A 19,388-nucleotide genomic window follows, 5' to 3' on the forward strand; every position below is an offset into this window, starting at 1 on the left:
GTTTGATTCCCAGTACTAAAGAAAAAAAAAAAGGGATTTCCCCTCCATGAAATAATAACATAAGAAGGATTGGAATTTTAGGGAGAAAAAAAGAGTGTATGAGTACTTAAAAATGGAGCAAATGCAACAGACTATCTTCCCATGACTTTTTAAAATCAAATTTCATGAGGATTGATGTAAAAGTATAACATCATTTAATGTGGTCTTTAATGTATAAATAAAATGTTGGAAGGTGAAGAGACCTACATGGAAGTAACATTTCTACACTTCCCTGGGTACCATTAGAGTCAGACAAACTACACCTCAGTTCACGAATGCTTTTGTTTGCAAACAATTTGGTGCACAGGCAAAAGCATTTGGCAAAATTTTGTCTTTGTTTGACAGACATGACTCTGGCCATCTTTTCCAAAATCATGGAATGGACTAAGTTCATGAACTAAGGTACCACTATATATACATGTACACTGTAATGCCTGTTGTAACACTAAGAAAACTATAAAAAGCTACACACAGAACACTAAATCGATACGAATTCTTTAAAAGTACCCAAGTAACCCATAAAAGGTAAGGAAAAGGAAAGAGGAATGAAAAATAAAGGAAATAAACAGAAAACAAATGATAAAATGGCAGACTAAGCCCTAACACATCAATAAGTACCATACATTTAAATTGGGCAAGTGGATTAAAACACATGATCCAACAATATATTGTGTACAAGAAATTTGCTTCAAGTCCAATAACATAGGTAGGTTGATAGTAAAAGGATGAAAAAATAGCTTATAGACATAATTTAAAAAAAAAACAGGACTGACCCCATCAATATCAGGTAAAGTAAACAGAGCAAATAAAATTAGTATAAACAAAATGGGACATTACATAATGATAAAAAATATCAGTTTCCCTGGATCTTAAATATGTATAGGTATATATAATAGAGGTTCAAAACACATGAAGAAACTACTGATAGAGTTAAAAGTATGGAGAAATTTACAATTATAACTGGTAAATTTTAAAAACTCTTCACAACTGGTAAAACTATACAATAAATTAATAAGGATATAGAAGAACTGAGAACTGAGAAACACAATCAATAGGTTATAATTGACATATAGAAAACACTCCATGCAACAGCAGAATACATTTTTTTTAAACACCTATGGAACATTCACCACTGTGGATCATATATCCTGAGCCAGAAAGTGAATCTGGACACATCTTAAAAACAAAATGTTACATAATGTGTTCTCCAAATATAATAGGATGAAATGAAATCAGTAACTGAAAGACAAGAGTAAAATCTCCAAACACTTAGGAATTAAACAAAGTACTTCCAAATAATTCATGGATTAAAGTGAAATCACAATGTGAACTATAAAAAAATCAACATAGAACTAAATAAACAAAACATACCAAGTATGTGAACAGTGCTGAGAAACATAGCACTGACTGCTTACAGTAGGAAACAAAAAAAGTCTCAAACCAATCATCTGTTCCCAGTACAAGAAATTAGAAAAAGAAGAGCAAAATTAATCCAAGCCAACAAGGAAGAAATAATAAAGATAATGGCAGAGATCATTAAAAATGAAAATAAGAAAACAACAGGAAAAATCAATGGAGAAAGGGGTGGTTCTTTTAAAAAAATCAATAAAATTGATAAGCCTCTAGGAAAGCTAACAAATATAGAAAAAAGGCCAAAACACAAGTCCAATATTTAGAAGGAAGTGGGATATCACTATAAAATATGTAAACTTTAAAAAGATGATCAAGGCAACTACAAATGACTTTGTGTTCATAAATTTCACAACTTAAAAATATTAAACAATTCCTCAACAGCCACTAACTACTAAAATTCAAGCAATTTTATATAAAAAGTCAGAATAGTCATATGACCATAAATAAATTAAGTTCAGTTCAAAAGCTCTGTAAAAGAGCTCTCCATACTAAGGTAGGTACCAGCATATTTGACATATTTAGAAGCCAGGCGTGGTGGCACACGCCTGTAATCCCAGCACTCGGGAAGCTGAGGCAGGAGGATCGTTGCAAGTTCGAGGCCAGCCTGGGCTAAAAAGTGAGCACAAGTTCAGCCTGAAGTGCATAGCGAGACCCTGTTTCAAAAAGACAAAAAAAAAAAAAAAAAGACATATTTAGAGTCCTAAAAGGCCCAGTTCCTTGGTTGCAGACAGCTGTCTCCTCACTTTGTGCTCACCTGTCCTTTCTTCTGGAGAAAAAGAAAGAGATGGGCAGACAGACAGACACAGACACAGAGAGACAGACAGACAGACAGAGACAGACAGATACCCAGAGAAAGAAGAGACAGAGAGGGGAGAGAGAAATTCCTCTTCCAGTAAAGGCACCAATCCTATCATAAGGGTTCTGCCTGCATGACTTAATCTAGACCTAGTTACTTCCAAAAGGCCTTGTCTCCTAATACCATTACATTGATACTGGGAGTATATATCAGCATATTAACTTTAAAGGGACATAAACTTTCAGTCCATAGCAAACTGCATCAAAATTAAATGCTCTTGCTTCAGAGAAGTGCATAGGGACCTGTAGTGGTTGATACATTGTGTCAATTTGAGAAGTTTAGAAGTTTAACTGAGTGACTCAGCAGTTCTACATCCTAGGGTGTAGAGGACATGCCCTAGAGTGGCTGTTTATGCTCTAGGAGGTTGTACTGGTTGATTCATTGTGTCAAATTGAGAGGTTTAGAAGTTTACCTAAGTGACTCAGCAGTATTACAAGTATTACAGTACAAGACACATTGCCACTAATCCCCCTCAAAATACTTCCACTCACTTTTTCTGGAGCAGTTCTGAAAGTCCTCTTTCCTGAGGATCTTTACAAGATGTGATAAAAAAATATAGTGAATGCTTCTGGCAAGTGCCACCCAATAGAAAGACAGACACAACCCAGCACATCTTCACCCACTTTATGCACTGGATCTGGCACTGTGTGATTTCCACTCTTCCCCAAAGTTAAAAGGGTCATGAAAGGTAAACATTTGGAATTTATTCAGAACAGCAAGGCACCCACAGCAGCACATCTAAAGATACTCATGAAAGAGGAATGCAAGACCTACTTTAGAAGGAGGGATAAATGTGTTTGGGATAAGTATGTCTGAAGTGAGGAGTATTTTGAGGGGAGTTAATGACAAATGTGTCTTTAATTTTAATAAATTTTTACAATTTAGTCACTCATATATTTTGATCACACCTCATATCACACCAAAACCCCCACATATTTGAATCAGTTTTACTTATAGCAATCAAATGCTAGAAGACCTCCAAATATTTCAGCAGATGATGATTAAGCAAACTGTTAAGTCCATACTACACAACACAACTTAGTAATGATCAGGAATAAATTAATGATACAGGCATTAATTTGGATGAATCTGAAGAGAATTTTGTTGCATGCAAAGCCCACCTCCAAAAGTTACATATATACTTCTTACATGCTCCATTTATATAACACTTTTGAGAAGACAGAATTTTAGAAAGGAGAACAAGGTAAGGGTTTCCAGGGTTAAGGATGCCAAAGAAGGGCACAATAAGTGAGATGGGTGTGGGTGTAAAATAACAACCTGAAAGGTCTTTGTGGTAATGGGATTGTTTTTCATCTTCTCTGTGATGGCACAGATGCAAACCTATACATGTGCTCAAATTGTATAGAACTTAACACACACCCAAATGCACAGGCACACTAGGGAAATATGAATAAAGTTGGTGGATTGTATCAATGTCAAAAACCCTGATTGCAGTGTTATAAAATAGTTTTGCAAGATGTTGCTGCTGAGTTAAATCCCCAGACAAGTTTTTATTTTAAAGTCTAATTCAGGGCTGGGGATTTAGCTCAGCAGCAAAAGCGCCTGCCTGGCAAACCCAAGGTTGTGAGTTCGGTTCCTGGTACCAGAGAAAAACCAAAAAAATAAAATAAAATAAAGTCTAATTTATCACTTATTTTCTTTTATGGCTATTGCTTTATATATGTTCAGAAACCTTTGTATCCTCAGAAGTAAAAAAGATATTCCTTTATGTTGTCTAAACTTTTATGATTTTAGCTTTTTCATTTAGGAATATAATTCACATTAAATTAAATTTTGTGTATGGTAGGAGATAGGGATCAAATTTCATATTTTTTCCAAACGGATATCCATTTATTTCAATGCCATTTGTTGAAATAACTTTCTTTCTCCATTGAATTGATCACTTTGGAACCTTCATTAAAAATCAAACGGGTATATTTTGAGGTTATTATACTACAGCTTTATATAAATCTTAACATCAAATACAGTAACTCTTTCAATTTTGTTGTTTTTCAAAATCATACTGAAAATTCTAGATTCTCTGTTTTCTCCATGTAGCTTTTAGAAATAACTTGTTCATGTTTACAAAAAAAATTTTACAATCATTTATAAATATTTTTACAATTATACTGTGATTATAATTTATTATAATCATACTGTGATTATGATTGTAATAAATCTATACATCAATTTGAAGGGATTAACATGTTAATATATTCTAGACTAAGTCATCCAATCCAAAGCGTAGTATACATCTCCATTCACGTAGGTCCTCTTTATGTTAGCAATATATTGTTATTTTTAGTGAGAAGTCTTGCATATTTTGTTAGTCCCAGGTATTTTATATTTTTGATATTGTTGTAAATGGAATTGTTTTTAGATTTTATTTCTAGTAGTTTAGTACTTATATATAAAAATACAATTGACTGTTATATTAAAGTTTTATCCTTCATCCTTGCAAGGTTAATGTGTTAGTTATAGTCATAATTTTATAGATTCTTTAGGATTTTCCTTGTAAATAGTCACGTCTTCTGTAAATAGTTAAAATTTTACTTATTTGTTCTGATCTTCATCCCTTTTATTTCTTTTTAGTATGTTACTGCAATGGTTAAGAGTTCTAATACAATGTTGAATAACGGTGGTGAAAATAAGTATTATTGCCTTATTTCCAACCTTATGAGAATGTCATTTATTATGTCATGATTAAATATAATTGGGATATGTATTGGTTTGGGGCTTATTTTGCAAGGGGAACAACATAATACAGGACACATACTTTATATGATTATTTATAAGTCACCCAAAGAACAGTATACAAAAGAGTGCAGGAAATCTGTCCACACACTAAGACCAAGGAATCCAGCTGAGGGCCTGGATCCCACAACAATGTCCTACATGAGTTGAGGTGGATACCCAGAGCTCATAACAATGCCTCCCATGAATCCAACTGGAGGCCCAGAGCCCATGACATCGTCTCATGCAGACCTGTTTCATGGATCTGCTGGAAAGGCCCAAAAGTCAGTAGTGGAATCTACAAAGTCTGTGCCAGCAGGAAAAAGGATCTGTGCTAGCAGGCTGAGGGATCTGCACTGGAGCCAGGAAGTGATGCTCGGAAGAACCAGAGTTCCCCCAAAAGGTTCCACAGCCATCCTCGGCAACAGTGAGGTCCCGAGCTCCTCCGATGATCAGGATGGCCAAGTTCCCATCAGGGAAACCAATGCTGCAAGCTTTTCCAGGAGGCCGGCAGTGCACCATCTTCCTCTCTGGAACCAGGCAGCTATGCTCAAAGTGAGGACCAGAGCTCTCCAAAGTGAACTGAAGCCATTCTCAGTGCCAGCGAGGTCCCGAGCTCCTCAGAGGATGAAAACAGCCAAGTTCATGAGGAAAGCCAGCTCCCCACAGTCTCTCTCAGCTCCCAACAGTCTGCTTCTTCTTCTCCAGGTCTGCCTCTTATACTGAAGGCAACAGTCCTCAGGTGGGCCTCCCACACCCAGCACCACACTCAGTTCAGCTGGGGGTTATAAGTTGACCACCAGTTATCAACCCACTACAAGATATAAGTTTTTTATTACAAACATTTGTCAAAGTTTGGAACTTTCCTTCTATTCCTAGTTTTTATCAAGACAGACTGTTGAATATTATCAAATGTTTGTTCTTCAGATATGGAAATTATTATTTTTTTCTCCCTTATTCTGTAACAGGCTAAAATACTTTTATTTATTTAACATTAGAGCATTTCTGCATTCCTGAGGAAAAATTCTACTTGGTCATAATCTATAATATGTTTTATATACTTAATTCATTTTGCTAATAGAGTTTAAAAGATTTATGGAGAAAATTATTTTTAAATAATTATAATGGAGCTTAACTCTAATATTAGACTTGGATTCAGACCTACTGAAACTATTTAATACAATCCTGAATGGGTATCAGTAACTATCCTCCCAGACTGCACAATGTTGTGAGATATCTTTCTGTTGAATTCTGTTCGGCAAGTTGAGAGAGATTTAGAAAATTCATTGCAGTTATTATTCAGATGTCAATGAGATTAATGGTTAGATGCACTTCTCATCATTGTTTAATTTCAAATATGATTAGTCACAATTAGAATCACTAAGTATGAGGTCAGCCTCATAGCATTATCAAAAATATTAATATTAGTGCAGCATGTATTGCCAGTGTTTTTGATACAATGCTTTCCTGACTGGAAATTAGAATGAACTTTTAGAATAAAATTTTATTATATCATCAATGTTTAACTCTTGTATTGCCTTAAATATCTTCAAAAATTATAAGAAGGCTTTGGAATTTACAGCTATTATAATAATGTATCAAACAAATTATCACTTCATAAGCAAACACTGCATGTTTCTCTATAATCTCACATAAAGCAGTAAATAAATGCAAACAACTTTTAAAATTTACAATTTTGTATATTTCTGTTCACCTCTTTGTAAGTGCTGTTCTCCTAATTACAAATTTATCTTCTCTTTTAATTTACATTTAACATAATTACTCATGTTCCCTCACAGTTCTGTCAGTGAAATGTTTTCTAAATGCTATCTTTCATTGCTTAGAGGTTTTAGAAAACAGATGAGAAAAGGAAGAGCTGGAGGGAGTGGAAGGGAAGGGGAAGTCAAAAGAATTAAGATGCGTTGTGCACTTGTAGCAGCTCCCCCCGTGAATGTCATCGTTATGAACCGCAGACACGTGTTAATACAATTTAACCTTTTTTTCTCCTTTTTGATATTTGCAAATAATAAAAAATTTCATGGGTCTTGAATTTTACAGGTCACTAAGCACAAGGAAGAAATGGAAGCATATGCCAAGGTTTGTATGTACTCCCATTCTCTGTCTCTCTGTCTCTCTGTCTCTCTGTCTCTCCCTACCCCCCTCCCTCCTTGGCTCACCTCCCCTCCCCTCCCTTCCCTTCTCCTCTTCTCTTCCCTTTCTCTCCCTCCCTTGGTTTCTGGGATGAAGAATATGTAGTATACTGAGGCTTTGCATCCTCTGATGTGTGAGTTTGAGAGAGGAAATGCCTGGAAGTGACGCCAGAAGTGTGATTGAGAGATCATGAGGGAAAGATTGCTAAGAGCAGGAAAGGAAAAGCACAAATGTGAGCCACTGAATGAGCCAGGGGAGCAAGCCAGACGTCAGAGTGTGTCATCCCGGTGGACTGCGCCTAGGGCGGTGCCATGCCTCTGCAGATTCCTGCTGCTTCCTTCTTCCCACGTTGATACGAACCCCAGAAACCTCAGACTGCTTCCCCTCCACACTTTTCTCAGTGCTTGTAAAGAACACTGACCTGTTGGTGTGTTTTTCCTCCAATATCAGAGTGGAGAGGGGGAGGTAAACCCAGCCTGCCAATCAAATCAGCCCAGGGCAACCTGGGAGCAAGAACAGATCGTGCCCTTTGGGCATGCAAACTACAAGTCTGGTATTGCAGACAAGGGGAGGACAAAAAGGGGCACAAATCTGAGGAAGGAGGTGAGAATAACAAAGCTGACTCTTTTGTGTGTGCCAGAACCTGAAATCAGCCAAGAAGAGAGAGCCCTCTGTATCTCCGTGGCAGTCACAGCCCAAGAGTGCAACATCTTTGAGGCCAGTTTCTGCCTCCATGAGTGTACAGTCTATCAAAAGTAAGAAATCCAGGACATCACTGAAAAAAATGCCAAAACCAGAGCCAGAAGTGGTAAGAACAGCTTCAGTGCCTGCCCGTGCAACCCCCGGTCAGCCTCACTCCACCCGCAGTCTCCACACACCTGGTCCTCACCTGGGAGAAAGTGGCAGTGTATGGGGCTCCGGCTGCTAACCAGTCTGCCTTCGCTAGGTCCCTCAGTTTTCCCAAGAGGATGCCACCGCCATCCCAGCTTGGGGATGCGTTTAGATTAGTAATATGCTTTAGTGAGTCTGTCTTTGGTAAAATCATGAAACTGTGTTGCAAGCACTTCTGAGGATACTCTCTAACTCATTCCCCAGCCTCTATCAGAAGCCTACTGAAGGACACACATGTGTCCAGTCCATTTGCTGGTGGAAGATGCTAAGGTCAAGGGCTGGATTCAATCACACTCCCAGAAACAGGCATATGTGAATTATATGCAGTTGCCTCTTTACCCATCATTTCCCCCTCCCCAAAATTCAGAATCTTTCTCACTAGACCTATGGTGGTACCTTTGCTCTACATCACAGACATGTTAAGAATGAGCTCTCAAAGCTTCACTGTCTGGTGACTCCTTGTGTAGCTAGGGCTGAGGTGCTGCTCCCTGCACCATCCAATATGGTTCTATGGAGAACTTTCTTCTGGTCTTGTCTATCGGAGCAGTTGTGTTCCTCTGAGCAGATGATCGGTGGGCATTGGACCTTGTGTAACTATGCATGGCTCCTTGCCTGTGCTGATTTTCGAGAAAGCTTAGGACCCCGTTGGTAATACCAAAGGCCAGTGTATAGCACTTCATCAAGAGAGGCTCACCCCTTGCATGCGTAGTCTTCCATGCCCCTTATTTGTGTTGCAAGTTCCCACTTTCTTCCTTCTTCTTCCCCTGTAGGGGACACAGTCTGTCTCTCTAACCCATGGGACTTGACAGGAGAACCGAATCATGCATTCTGCATGCACCCTTGCTCCAAAACATGTTCAGGAGAAGTGTCAGCTTCTTGTGGTGACACCCCGCAGGTGCGTCACTCCTCCCATCCTGCAGAGGTGTGAGGCAGGAGAGAGGGAGACAAGGGTATTCTCCCAGTGGAAGCCACTCCACAGGGAAGGAAATGCCAGGAGTTGAGGAAAAGTATTTCCCTCTAAGGGTAGTTCTACTTCTCAGAAATTAGGAAGTATAGGCAGGTGGAAATCAGTAATATCCCAAGACAGAGAGTTTGCTCATGACTGCCCAGCAACTGGGCTCTAGAAGTAAGGTCTTTATGATCCAGCTATTGGATAGTATATTTTTCTCCACAAACACACACTTTCCTGAGTGCAGTATGAGAGCTGACCTGGGCAAGGAGACTCACCCACCACTCAGCCACACTGGGTGAGCATTGACAGTACAAGGACTTAGTGTCCAAGACACACAGCAACCAATACTATGGCATGAGATATTTGCAAAAGAATGCTTTTTACTTTTTTATTGAGAGCTAACCATCAAGGAGACAAGAGAGCCAGGCATGGTGGTGTACATCTGTAATCTCAGTGCTCTGAGAGGCTGAGGCTGGAGGATATAAGGCTCAAACCCAGCCTTGGCAATGCTGAGACTTAGTGAGACCCTGTCTCAAAATTTAAAAAAATCTAAAAGGACTGGGGTTGTATCTCAGTGTAAAGACCCTGGGGCTTAATTCTCAGTGCTGGAGAAAGAAAAGGAGACAAGAGATTTTAAAAACTGCAAATTTCTCTCCCATTCAGAGAATTTATAGGACGCAAGAGAGGATGAGTTGCTTGTTGATTGGATGGCAACACATTTTTAAGGTTCTCTGGCATGTGTGCAGGTAGTCATCATGCCTCTTTGTACGTCTCTTTTCAGGCAGAATTATCATTTGGGGGGGAGTGGATTTTGAGCTTAGACAGCAAAAGGTCACTGACTACAATAGCTGGCTGCTTCTGCACATGTCCATTCTTGAAAAGCAGGTTTCAAATCGTCTTTGAGTGGATTGTGAAGACCTTTCCTGAAAAACTACTTGAGCACTTTGTTATAGAAGGATTTTTATGTCTGGGCATGTGCAGGCCTTTGTGATTTCCAGAGGCTCTGATCCAAGCCCTGGACTTAGTGGGCCCATGGTACGGCAGTGGCTTCTTCCAAAGGCTGTCCGTGGCGACAGAGCGGGTCCTGTGTCCAGGCTGTGTGGTCTGAGGTTCTGGTTGAGGCTGAGCAGACAGCAGGGCTGGGTCAGTGACTGAGGCAGAGCAGCTGGGCCTCCGCTCCTGAGGCCCCAGCAGCAGGGGAGCAGCTGCAGTGGAAGGTTCGGGGTCCTCACAACCCAAAGACAGAATTAAATCCTAGTACTGCGGTTCAGAAACTCCAGCGTCCTCATTTATAGATAAATGCTGAGATTACAAAATCACAGCCAGAAGGGCTGATGTCTTTTCTCCCCCACTGAAAATGCTTGGGAAAAGCAAGACAAAGGCAGAATTAGGATCATCTCTAAGAAGGTGTAATTTTAATAGGCTTTTCCCTCAGTGTCACACTCTCTTCTTCTAACTGTAACGACTGTTATCTGGGTGTTATTTTGTCAGTACATTTTGTCAGCTGGAGAGACTCTGAAGTTAATGTGTAACGAGGAAAAATTGGACCGGAGAAGGGGGACATGGCGTAAGCTGACACTTGCGTCTTTATATTAACTGACTCCATTTTAAAGTGAAATGTATTTTCTAGTTCACTGTCACTACTATCACACATATTATTGTTGTTCATAATAATACACTATTCTTGTAAACATCCCTTACACCACCTTCCCTTGTAGTTTATTCTTCTGTGCATATTAACTCTACAAACACACACTCCAACTATAATTTCCCTACTTCTGTCTTTAAATATTTAACTCTCTTGCAGTAGCGGGACCTCTTTAAAATGGTCTTTAAAGGGTTTTATAATATTTAGTGAGTGTAAATGACCAAAGGGAGAGCTTGCTGTAGGAACTTTTACATCAGCCATTCAACTTATGTAATTAATCATACTTATTTTGTGAAATCTGTGTCACTCGGTGGGAACCGAACACATGCTGCTCGCGGCGGCACACACAGCGATAACCCGTGTGTTTAGCCAGTCTGAAAAGCATAGTATGGACGTTGCCATCTGATTTCTGTTTATGAAAGATTTCCCAACATAAAATTTGTATTTGCACAGGGTTTTTATGTAAAGTTTATTTTTTGATATCTGTAAAACCTTTCAAATGCGAAGGTTTCGCACATCAAGGTTAGATTGGATTCTCGGGTTTCCCACCCCCACCCCCTCAGCCCACCCCAAGTCGTTAGTTAATTAAGGCTGCACCCACTAAGTGCTTCTCTGGGTGACTTCTGAGCGTCCATGTAACCCAGCCCGCACTGATGGAACATATGGCATGTGCTTAAAGCGGCACGCAGCATCAGGCCCTTCTGTGTGGGAAATGGGGCAAGAGGCAGAGTAGATCCTGTCCCCGTTCTTAGAGTTCTCGCAGTACAAAGGGGCAAAAATTTTCATAAAAACTCTAGAACTTTCTTTAACAGTCAAGAATCGATCGGTGTAATGATTTTGCAACGGTTTTGTAATTGTGACCATAGGCACCCCGCAAGCTGGTCATTTTTTAAACTCTTGTTACCGGATCTAGAATTATTGTTAGAGGCTAAGTGGGTAAAGAGAATAATTTTCTTCTGGTATTTCCTATTCCTCTCCTTCTAATCCTTTTGTTTGGTTAAATTGTAGATGAGGTTTAAAAAAAATCTGTTCTCAAAGAAGAAAATAATATAATCTGTTCTTTGTTTCGTTCGTCGATTCCTTTTCCCCCTGGTTGCCTGGATAATCGCGCTGTTAGTTCTTTCAGCAATGTGAGAAAGCCGGCATTTTGTTCATTGCTGATCGGCAGCACTGGCCAGTAGATTAATACAGATGGGGCACGCTGGACACTTGCGTGGTCTTCAGAGTTAATCAAAGGAAATTTACTACATTTTTATAGAGTCTATCAACACAAAAGTGTTTACCTTCCCAACACTCTGGGAGGCTGAGGTAGGAGGATCACAAGTTAAAACCCTCCCTGGGCAACTTAGTAACTTAGTCAGACTCGCTCTCAAAATTCAAAAAATAATCATATTTTTTTAAACAGACCAAGAATGTAGCTCAGTGTGATAGCCGTGGATACCACAAAAATCCCTTATAATCGATTTTTGTTGCATTAATATGAACAACTTTAAAATACAGAGATAATCTTTTGTTTTATTTTAAAAGCAAGTTTTTTATTTACCTCTGAAATGAATTCATCTTTAGATTTTGCTCTCAGAAACCAAAATTGAAAATCTGAACAATAGTCTATCTAAAATTTAATTTGAAGTTAGCTTTCACCCTTTACATTATTTTATTTGGGGGTAGTTTGTTGATAAATTAAACAAATGATTTGGAACTGAAAGTATGTTAGTGAAAATAATATTAAATATTTGTGGTACTCATGAAAATATTTGTTCTCTTGAGGAGTTTTATGCTTTTTCTCTTATTTTGTTGGGAAACAATCATAATATTATTTTTTATTTGTGGAGTTCGCATATTTTAATGTAATTTAAATTCAGGACTGGAGATTTTCCTGTGAGTCAGAAATAATAAATTTGAGATATGGATTATTTCCTTTTTCTCCTCAGGCACCATCAGTCATGGGGGTTGATGCTAGGTTCTAACTACATGTGGCATTGACTTGGTGGTAACAGAAGTGTCGTTCTTGACATGCAGGGACCTCTAGGGCAGCCACCTTAACCCTCACGCATGTGTTACTTTATTCCACTTGCCAGGACTTTAGCTATGGGCTTCTCTCCAGTTCCTACTGGGAGCTGAAACCAGTCCTGAACACTAGGTCATGTGACCAGAGTCCTAACCCTGCCCAGATTTGGATCCTTACCCCTAGAAGTCTAGGATCCAACACACTGTCTTTCATTCTGACTCCAGCATTGCATGTACCAGTGCTGCCACTTGGTGCTGGGCCCTGCTGTGACTCCAGCTAGGGACTGTTGAACGCCCTCCTTGGATCCAGCTCTACCAACCTGGAAGTTTCTCCAACCCTGGTTCCTTCATCCCTAGATTGTCCAGCTCCCAGCTTTCTCCTCTCACCCTGGGAATAAGTCTATAAAAGTTATAATAGATATTTCAGAATTTATCTTAATGAAGAATAGTTCTTGAGTTTTTCTTCACTTAATACCTACTTTGTCCTCTTTTCCTCATTGTTCAATCTCTGCTTGTTCAACAAAACAGAATTTATTAAAGGCAAATTGTTCTCCCTTATTTATTCATCAATTACTTATCATTCCAGTTTGCATATCTGAGAACAATTTTTTTTTTTTTTGCAGTACTGAGGATCATACTCAGAGCCTCATGCACACCAGGCAAGTGCTTTACACCTGAGCTATACCTCCAGCCCAACTTGCATATCCAAACAACCTCAGATACCACTCATGTCTCACTGCATTGATGCACTGCTAGACAAATCTAAAGAGCTCTCAAGTTTTGTTAGTCAACACAGCTTAGGGACTAAAGATGCACTTTTAACTTTTGAAACCCTTAAAAGCAACTTGGAGATCTGTTCCACTAATCTCAGTGTGGAATCATTTCTCTGATATATATTTTTTCAGCCATTAAAATACATATTTCAATTATTGGATTAACAAGTTGTCTTGGTTACTTTCCTCTCATTGCTGAGACAAGATACCTGATGCCCAAAATTAAGGAAGGAAAGGTTTATTTAGCTCACAGTTTGTGGAGGTTTCAGTCCATACTCAGCTAGCTCCCAGACAGAGTGGCACATGACAGAGGGCCACAGTTCATGGTGGCAGAAGATAGCAAAAGCAACAAGAGCAAAAAGGAGGAGCAGTGGCAAGCAGCCTCTTTCCCTCCCTTACATTGTATGCAAACTGTCTGCCCCAGGGCAGATGTAGCATTCACATCCATAATTCCAACACTGGACCCTGAATCAGTCATAAACTCTAAAAGCCTACCCCACGACTGCATGTGGCTTTGCGGGGACATCTAGACACAAACCATAACGCAGGTCCATAAAGTTCATGGCATTGGTTGTAGATAACTCTTTTCTATACCAGATCTTGAATTCCATTTTCTGTCCTGGAATAGAAACAGGAGTTACCCCTAACCATAAAATTTATGGACTGTGGCTAATCCAAGGGCAAAAAGTGTACCATGAACATTTATGTAGATTAATGCCATGAATTGATGTCATAGGTCTAACAACCTAGAGTGTGTTTCTAATGATTTGTCTCTCTAGTTGACAACATGCAATTGACTCTGATTAAAATATGTAAGATTTCTATCTGGTTTACATTAAATAAAGCATGAGCACATTTTAAAATAATTTAAAAATTAAAATTAGAAAGATTTAGATATAGAAATCTGGATTTTTACACAACCATCAGAACAGCAAGGAGAACAAAAATTAAGAAAGCAACATAAAAGATTTTAGACTGGGACACCCACCAGCTGGTTGAGAGGAGTTCAATAAAAAAGACCCTGCAATTCAGAGGGGCCCTTAGAAGGCTCACACTAAGTCTTCAGCAGTAAAGAGAGTGTTTCTTGTCAGGCATCATGGCACAAACCTATAACCCCAGCTACTGGGGAGCCTAAGGTAAAAAGACCACAAGTACGGGGCCAGCCAGGACAATTTAGCAAGACTCCCTCTCAAAATAAAAAGTAAGAAAGGGCTTGTAGCTCAGAGGTAGAGCACTGGCCTACCACATGTGAGGTCATGGGTTCAATCCCCAGTACTGGTGGCGGGGAGGTGTTTCTTAAGCACTCTCTAGAAATCTATGACACTCATATCTGATAATGCATCTTGCTCCAAATGGCTTTGGGTTATCTTTTCCCATCAAAAGTATAGTTCTTTGGATTTCCTGATATACCCTTCAAAAATTTGAAGTTTAATATAGATATTTTCATGTAACAAAAACATATTTGCCTTGATTTGTATTTGATGCTTTCGTTTCTACCATTTCTGAAATTTTTATCTCTTTGTGTGGATCTAAGTTTATATCTGCTATTATATGCCTTCTTTTGGTCTGGTAGCAATGAATTCTTAATTTTTTTTTCTATCTGACAAAGAATCTTTATCTTTTTCTTTTCTTCCTTTTTTTTTTTTTTTTTTTTTTGGTACCAGGAATCAAACTCAGGACCTTGCACTTGCTAGGCAGGCAATGAGCCAGGCAGGTGCTGAGCTATCACCCCGGCTTGCTTTTATGTTTGATACCTATTTTTCTGATTATAAAGTCAAACACAACAGTTTTACTTTTTTAGTATTTTCAAGAGGTAACTCCATTGTTTTCAGCTACCATATTACTGGCAAGAAGCCTCTCGTAAAACTTTGTTGCTCTGTCTGTGACATGCTTTATTCAAAATGACTTCAGGAGTTTATCACTTTTCAACAGGTAGATTATAATATGTCTTTGGATGTTTGTTACCCAGCACCCATCCCATCTCTTTCTCTTTATTTCTGTTTATCCTTCTTCAGTTTCTTGAATTTGTAATTTGGTGTCCTGGTCCCCTCCTAGACTGATCACCATGCAGTGGTACAATGCAGGAATTTAAAAGTAGCAGTCTGCTTGGAAGGTAGAGATTGTTAACACAAGTCAAAGTTGGAGTGTAGAGGGGAATCCTCTGTTTCTTCATGAGTTAGAAAGAATGTTTTGATAGTAATGTATTTTGTGGCATAAAGGAAAAAGAAGCAAAAAGACAAAAATGCTTCTCATGTATCCAGAAAGAACTGCCAAAGTTTCAGAAGAGGATGTCTGTGGCAATTAGAAGTACAGGAATGTAATGGTTCTTAACAAGAAAAAAGAGATTGCAATAAGGAAAATGGTAACTCTTAAAGCAGTCAATAAATATTATTGTGCTGCTTCTGTTACTAAAAATTTTGACTATTGCTCCTTATTTAGAAGATTATTAACTTTTTAAAAATAGGTCATAGATGCCAACAAATTTAAGAAGCCTAGCTTCTATTATAAATCAGTCCTATTTCTAGTGAAGTTTTAGTTGTAAATCTATGTAAACTCAAAAGAAAATGAAAATACCTAGAGCAAATTATTTATAATCATAATTTGATGTTATCGTTCCCATTATTTAATTTATATCCTCCTGTTCAGGAAGTCAGCTGCTTTGCTATTAATATACTATTCACTCTCACCCCCATCTATTGTGTAGCAGCCTGGTGTTTGCACCTGTCAGTGAAGTGACCACGTATAAACCAGCGTGCATATTCCAGAGAAAGTGGAATGTCTGCAGCTGGCAAAACAAAATGATAGTTCCATGTGGACAGAGCCAGGATTCAATATACCATGCTATAGCAAAATGGAAAGTTCAGCTGACACCAAAGAGCAAACATTCATATGATATTTTTTTATTTCTTCTTTTTAATGAAAGGAGGGGCTGCCTTCATCACTGTAGTAGTATTTATTGTCTTTTGGAGAGGCTGGATAATTATTTGCTTTACAAGAGATATACTTTAACACGGTCTTATCTCTAGTCATTACATAGTTGATCACTGAGCAAACCAGGAAAATGGAGCCTTAAAATTAAAACTAATTTTTACTGTATGTGAATTTAAGCACAGAATTTTTAAAAATAAATTTTCAATTACTCTTGTGACTTTGGATATACTAAAACAGGGTACAAATGTCTTTCTACATGGAATAAATTTAATCACTTTGTTCTCCTGTTATTCTGGGGATTGATTTTTCATTTTGAGTTAATTTTTTTTCCCCTTTAGTGTACTAGTAAGAGCCTCCTAAAAGGTTGGGGCTCTTACTACAGTGATTTCTATGGTCTGTTATACTGAGTTTTATTTTTTGAGATAGGGTCTCGCCGGGTAATTCAGGTGGGTCCAAGCCCAAACTGGTCTCAAACTCACAGCAATCCTCCTGCCTCAGCTTCCCAAGTTCTGGGATTAGTGCACCAACAAGTTTGACTTGTCTACTGTACTGTTGAAAGCAGGTAATAGTCAACCCACTCTGTGCCTTGGGCAGAGGTGGTTCTAGCAGACTGTGACTTTTGAGAACGAGTAAATAGATGGATCCCAACAACCACTCCCCTCATGTCACTTTCATGACCCCCAGGGCTTTTACAACAAGGAACAGGGATGATAACAAAACATTTTTGGTGCATTTTTTAAAAACTGGCTAATGATTTTGCCTTGGGCTTTCTTTTGGCTAGCCTCCTGTCGCAGGGGCCTTGGGAAGACCAAGTCACTATGCTGCTGATAGTGGGAGATCCTGTGTTCTAGGAAGGTTGAGATACTTATAGTCTAAGGGAATCGGTATTTGGGTAGTCTGGGACAACTAAAGGGCTTTCTGAGGTTGGGGGCATTGATAGAGTAGGAGTTTGAATTAGAAAACAAAAGTAAGAGCAATGGTAACAATCTGGGTTCAGGATTAAGTCATCCTAAGAATCCTCTGATCAGCCAGGGAAAAATCAAATTATAGATGTACCATGGCTGGGAGCATGTTTCCATTCCTGACCTTGTGCTTTTATCTGTGTATAAATTTCATGAATGACCTTATCCAAATCTTTATTTTTACCTAATATACTGATGACTCCTGAATTATAGTTCTAGGATCAATAAAATTTCCATGTTCTTATCCCACTTGTCAATGAAGAGGCCATGCCTCAAACTCAAAGTGTTTGGTTGTGTGCATGCGTAGGTGCATGCATGTGTGATACTGGGGGTTGAACCTAGGGCCTTCTCACTGAGCCATATCCCAATCCCTTTCAATTTTTTTTTTTTTTTTTTTTTGAGATAGGGTCTTACTTAATTGCTAAATTGCCTGGGCTGGGCTTAGACTTGCAAACCTCTGGCCTCAGCCTCCCATAGTGCTAGGATTTCAGATGTGCTCCATTATGCCCAGCTTTGAAGTGTTTGAATGTTAATTTATCAAATTTTTTCTCCTTAAAAAATATTAGGCAAAATTTTCCCTATTCCCATTATTCTTCTTATCTGAATGAATGGTATAATTCTCCATCTTTGTGCCCAAGTGAGAAATTCCAAGTAGCTCCATCCTTACTCAAAATCACCCCTGTAATTCTCCCTCTTTTATAAATTCCTTCAACTCTTTCCTCTCCTTTTCAGGGCTGCTTGCTTTCTAATGGTCTCTTTAATGCTTAGAATAACCATTATCACATAGAAGATGTTCAGTAGATAATTAGTAAATGGAAAATGAAGAGAATAAACAAAGCACTTGGCTCTGCAGAGTACAATTAAGGAAACAGACAAAAAAAAAATTGGTATTTTTTTGGTTTTTCTCCGGTACCGGGAATCGAACTCATGACCTTGCACTTGCCAGGCAGGCGCTGTGCCACTGAGCTAAATCACCAGCCGCCAAACAAAAATTTAAAAGACTTCTAAAAATGCACTTTAGTAGAAATTTAAGAGAATAGTTTAGCCACTAAGCAACAAAAGACAGCAATGAAAAAGGAATAATCTGAGCAAATGAATAACTTCTTGGAAGTAACAAAAATATTTTTAAAAAGACAAAAGGCAGGCTACATAATGAAGCTGACACAGGTCATGACTTAAATAATAATCTAGATGATAAAGAAAATCTTGTCCACAGTGAAAAATGGCATACAAAAGTTATAAGAAAAGTTAAAACACAAAGGATAGATGCAAAAGTTCTAATACCATTCCAATAGGCATATTATGAAAGCAAAACAGAAGTGAGATAATCATAGAAATTTTTAAAAATTTCCAACAACCAAGGGGACATAAACCCCAAACATTAATATTCAGATGGAAAGACCCAGCAAGTGCTATCAGGATTTTAAAAAGAAAAGCAGAATACTTACTATGTCTTATCAAATCTAAGATGTTACTGCTTAGAAGATCTACTATTGCTTTATACAGCACTTGCAAAAAATAAACTGTCAATTAAAACATGACATCCACACTAACTGTAAGACATCTCAGTTTCAAAGATATCAAAATGTTGAATGTGACAGGGGCTGTTATCTTAGAATTAAAGAAACAGTTTAGTGGTGAAACTCTTGGCAAGCATGTTCTAGGCTCTGTGTTTGATACCCAGCACCAGGAGGGAGACAGGCAAGGAAGAAGGGAGGAGGGAAGGAAGGAAGGAAGAAGGAAGGAAGAAAGGGAAGGAGGGAGGGAGGAGAGAGAACTGCTATCAAAAATTTAAAACTGCAAAGAAATTTTTTTAACTAAAAAAATTTGAAAGAGTAGGGAAGAAAAAACAATTTAAGCTGGGCATGGTGGCAAATGCCTATAATCCCAGCATTTGGGAAGCTGAGGCAGGAGGATCATTCAAGACAAGCCTGGGTTATAAAGTGAACTTAAGGCCAGCTGAACTGCATAGCAAGACTCTGTTTCAAAAAGACAAAAAAGAAGAAGAAGAAGGAGGAGGAGGAGGAGGAGG

General features: G+C 38.5%; 1 protein-coding gene across 1 annotated transcript in view; it reads left to right on the top strand.

Moving 5' to 3' along the window:
* The window catches only part of LOC102011029 (chromosome unknown open reading frame, human C10orf67), a 124,214-nt gene that overhangs the window by 67,953 nt on the left and 36,873 nt on the right, over nt 1-19,388 (top strand). Inside the window, exons 9-10 of the mRNA XM_013515364.1 lie at nt 7,100-7,138; nt 7,833-8,000. Of these exons, the coding sequence (XP_013370818.1) occupies nt 7,100-7,138; nt 7,833-8,000 (207 nt within the window). The remainder of the gene's footprint in view (nt 1-7,099; nt 7,139-7,832; nt 8,001-19,388) is intronic.

The sequence above is a fragment of the Chinchilla lanigera genome, unplaced genomic scaffold, assembly GCF_000276665.1.
Source record: "Chinchilla lanigera isolate Chin_1 unplaced genomic scaffold, ChiLan1.0 scaffold00028, whole genome shotgun sequence".
NCBI lineage: Eukaryota > Metazoa > Chordata > Mammalia > Rodentia > Chinchillidae > Chinchilla > Chinchilla lanigera.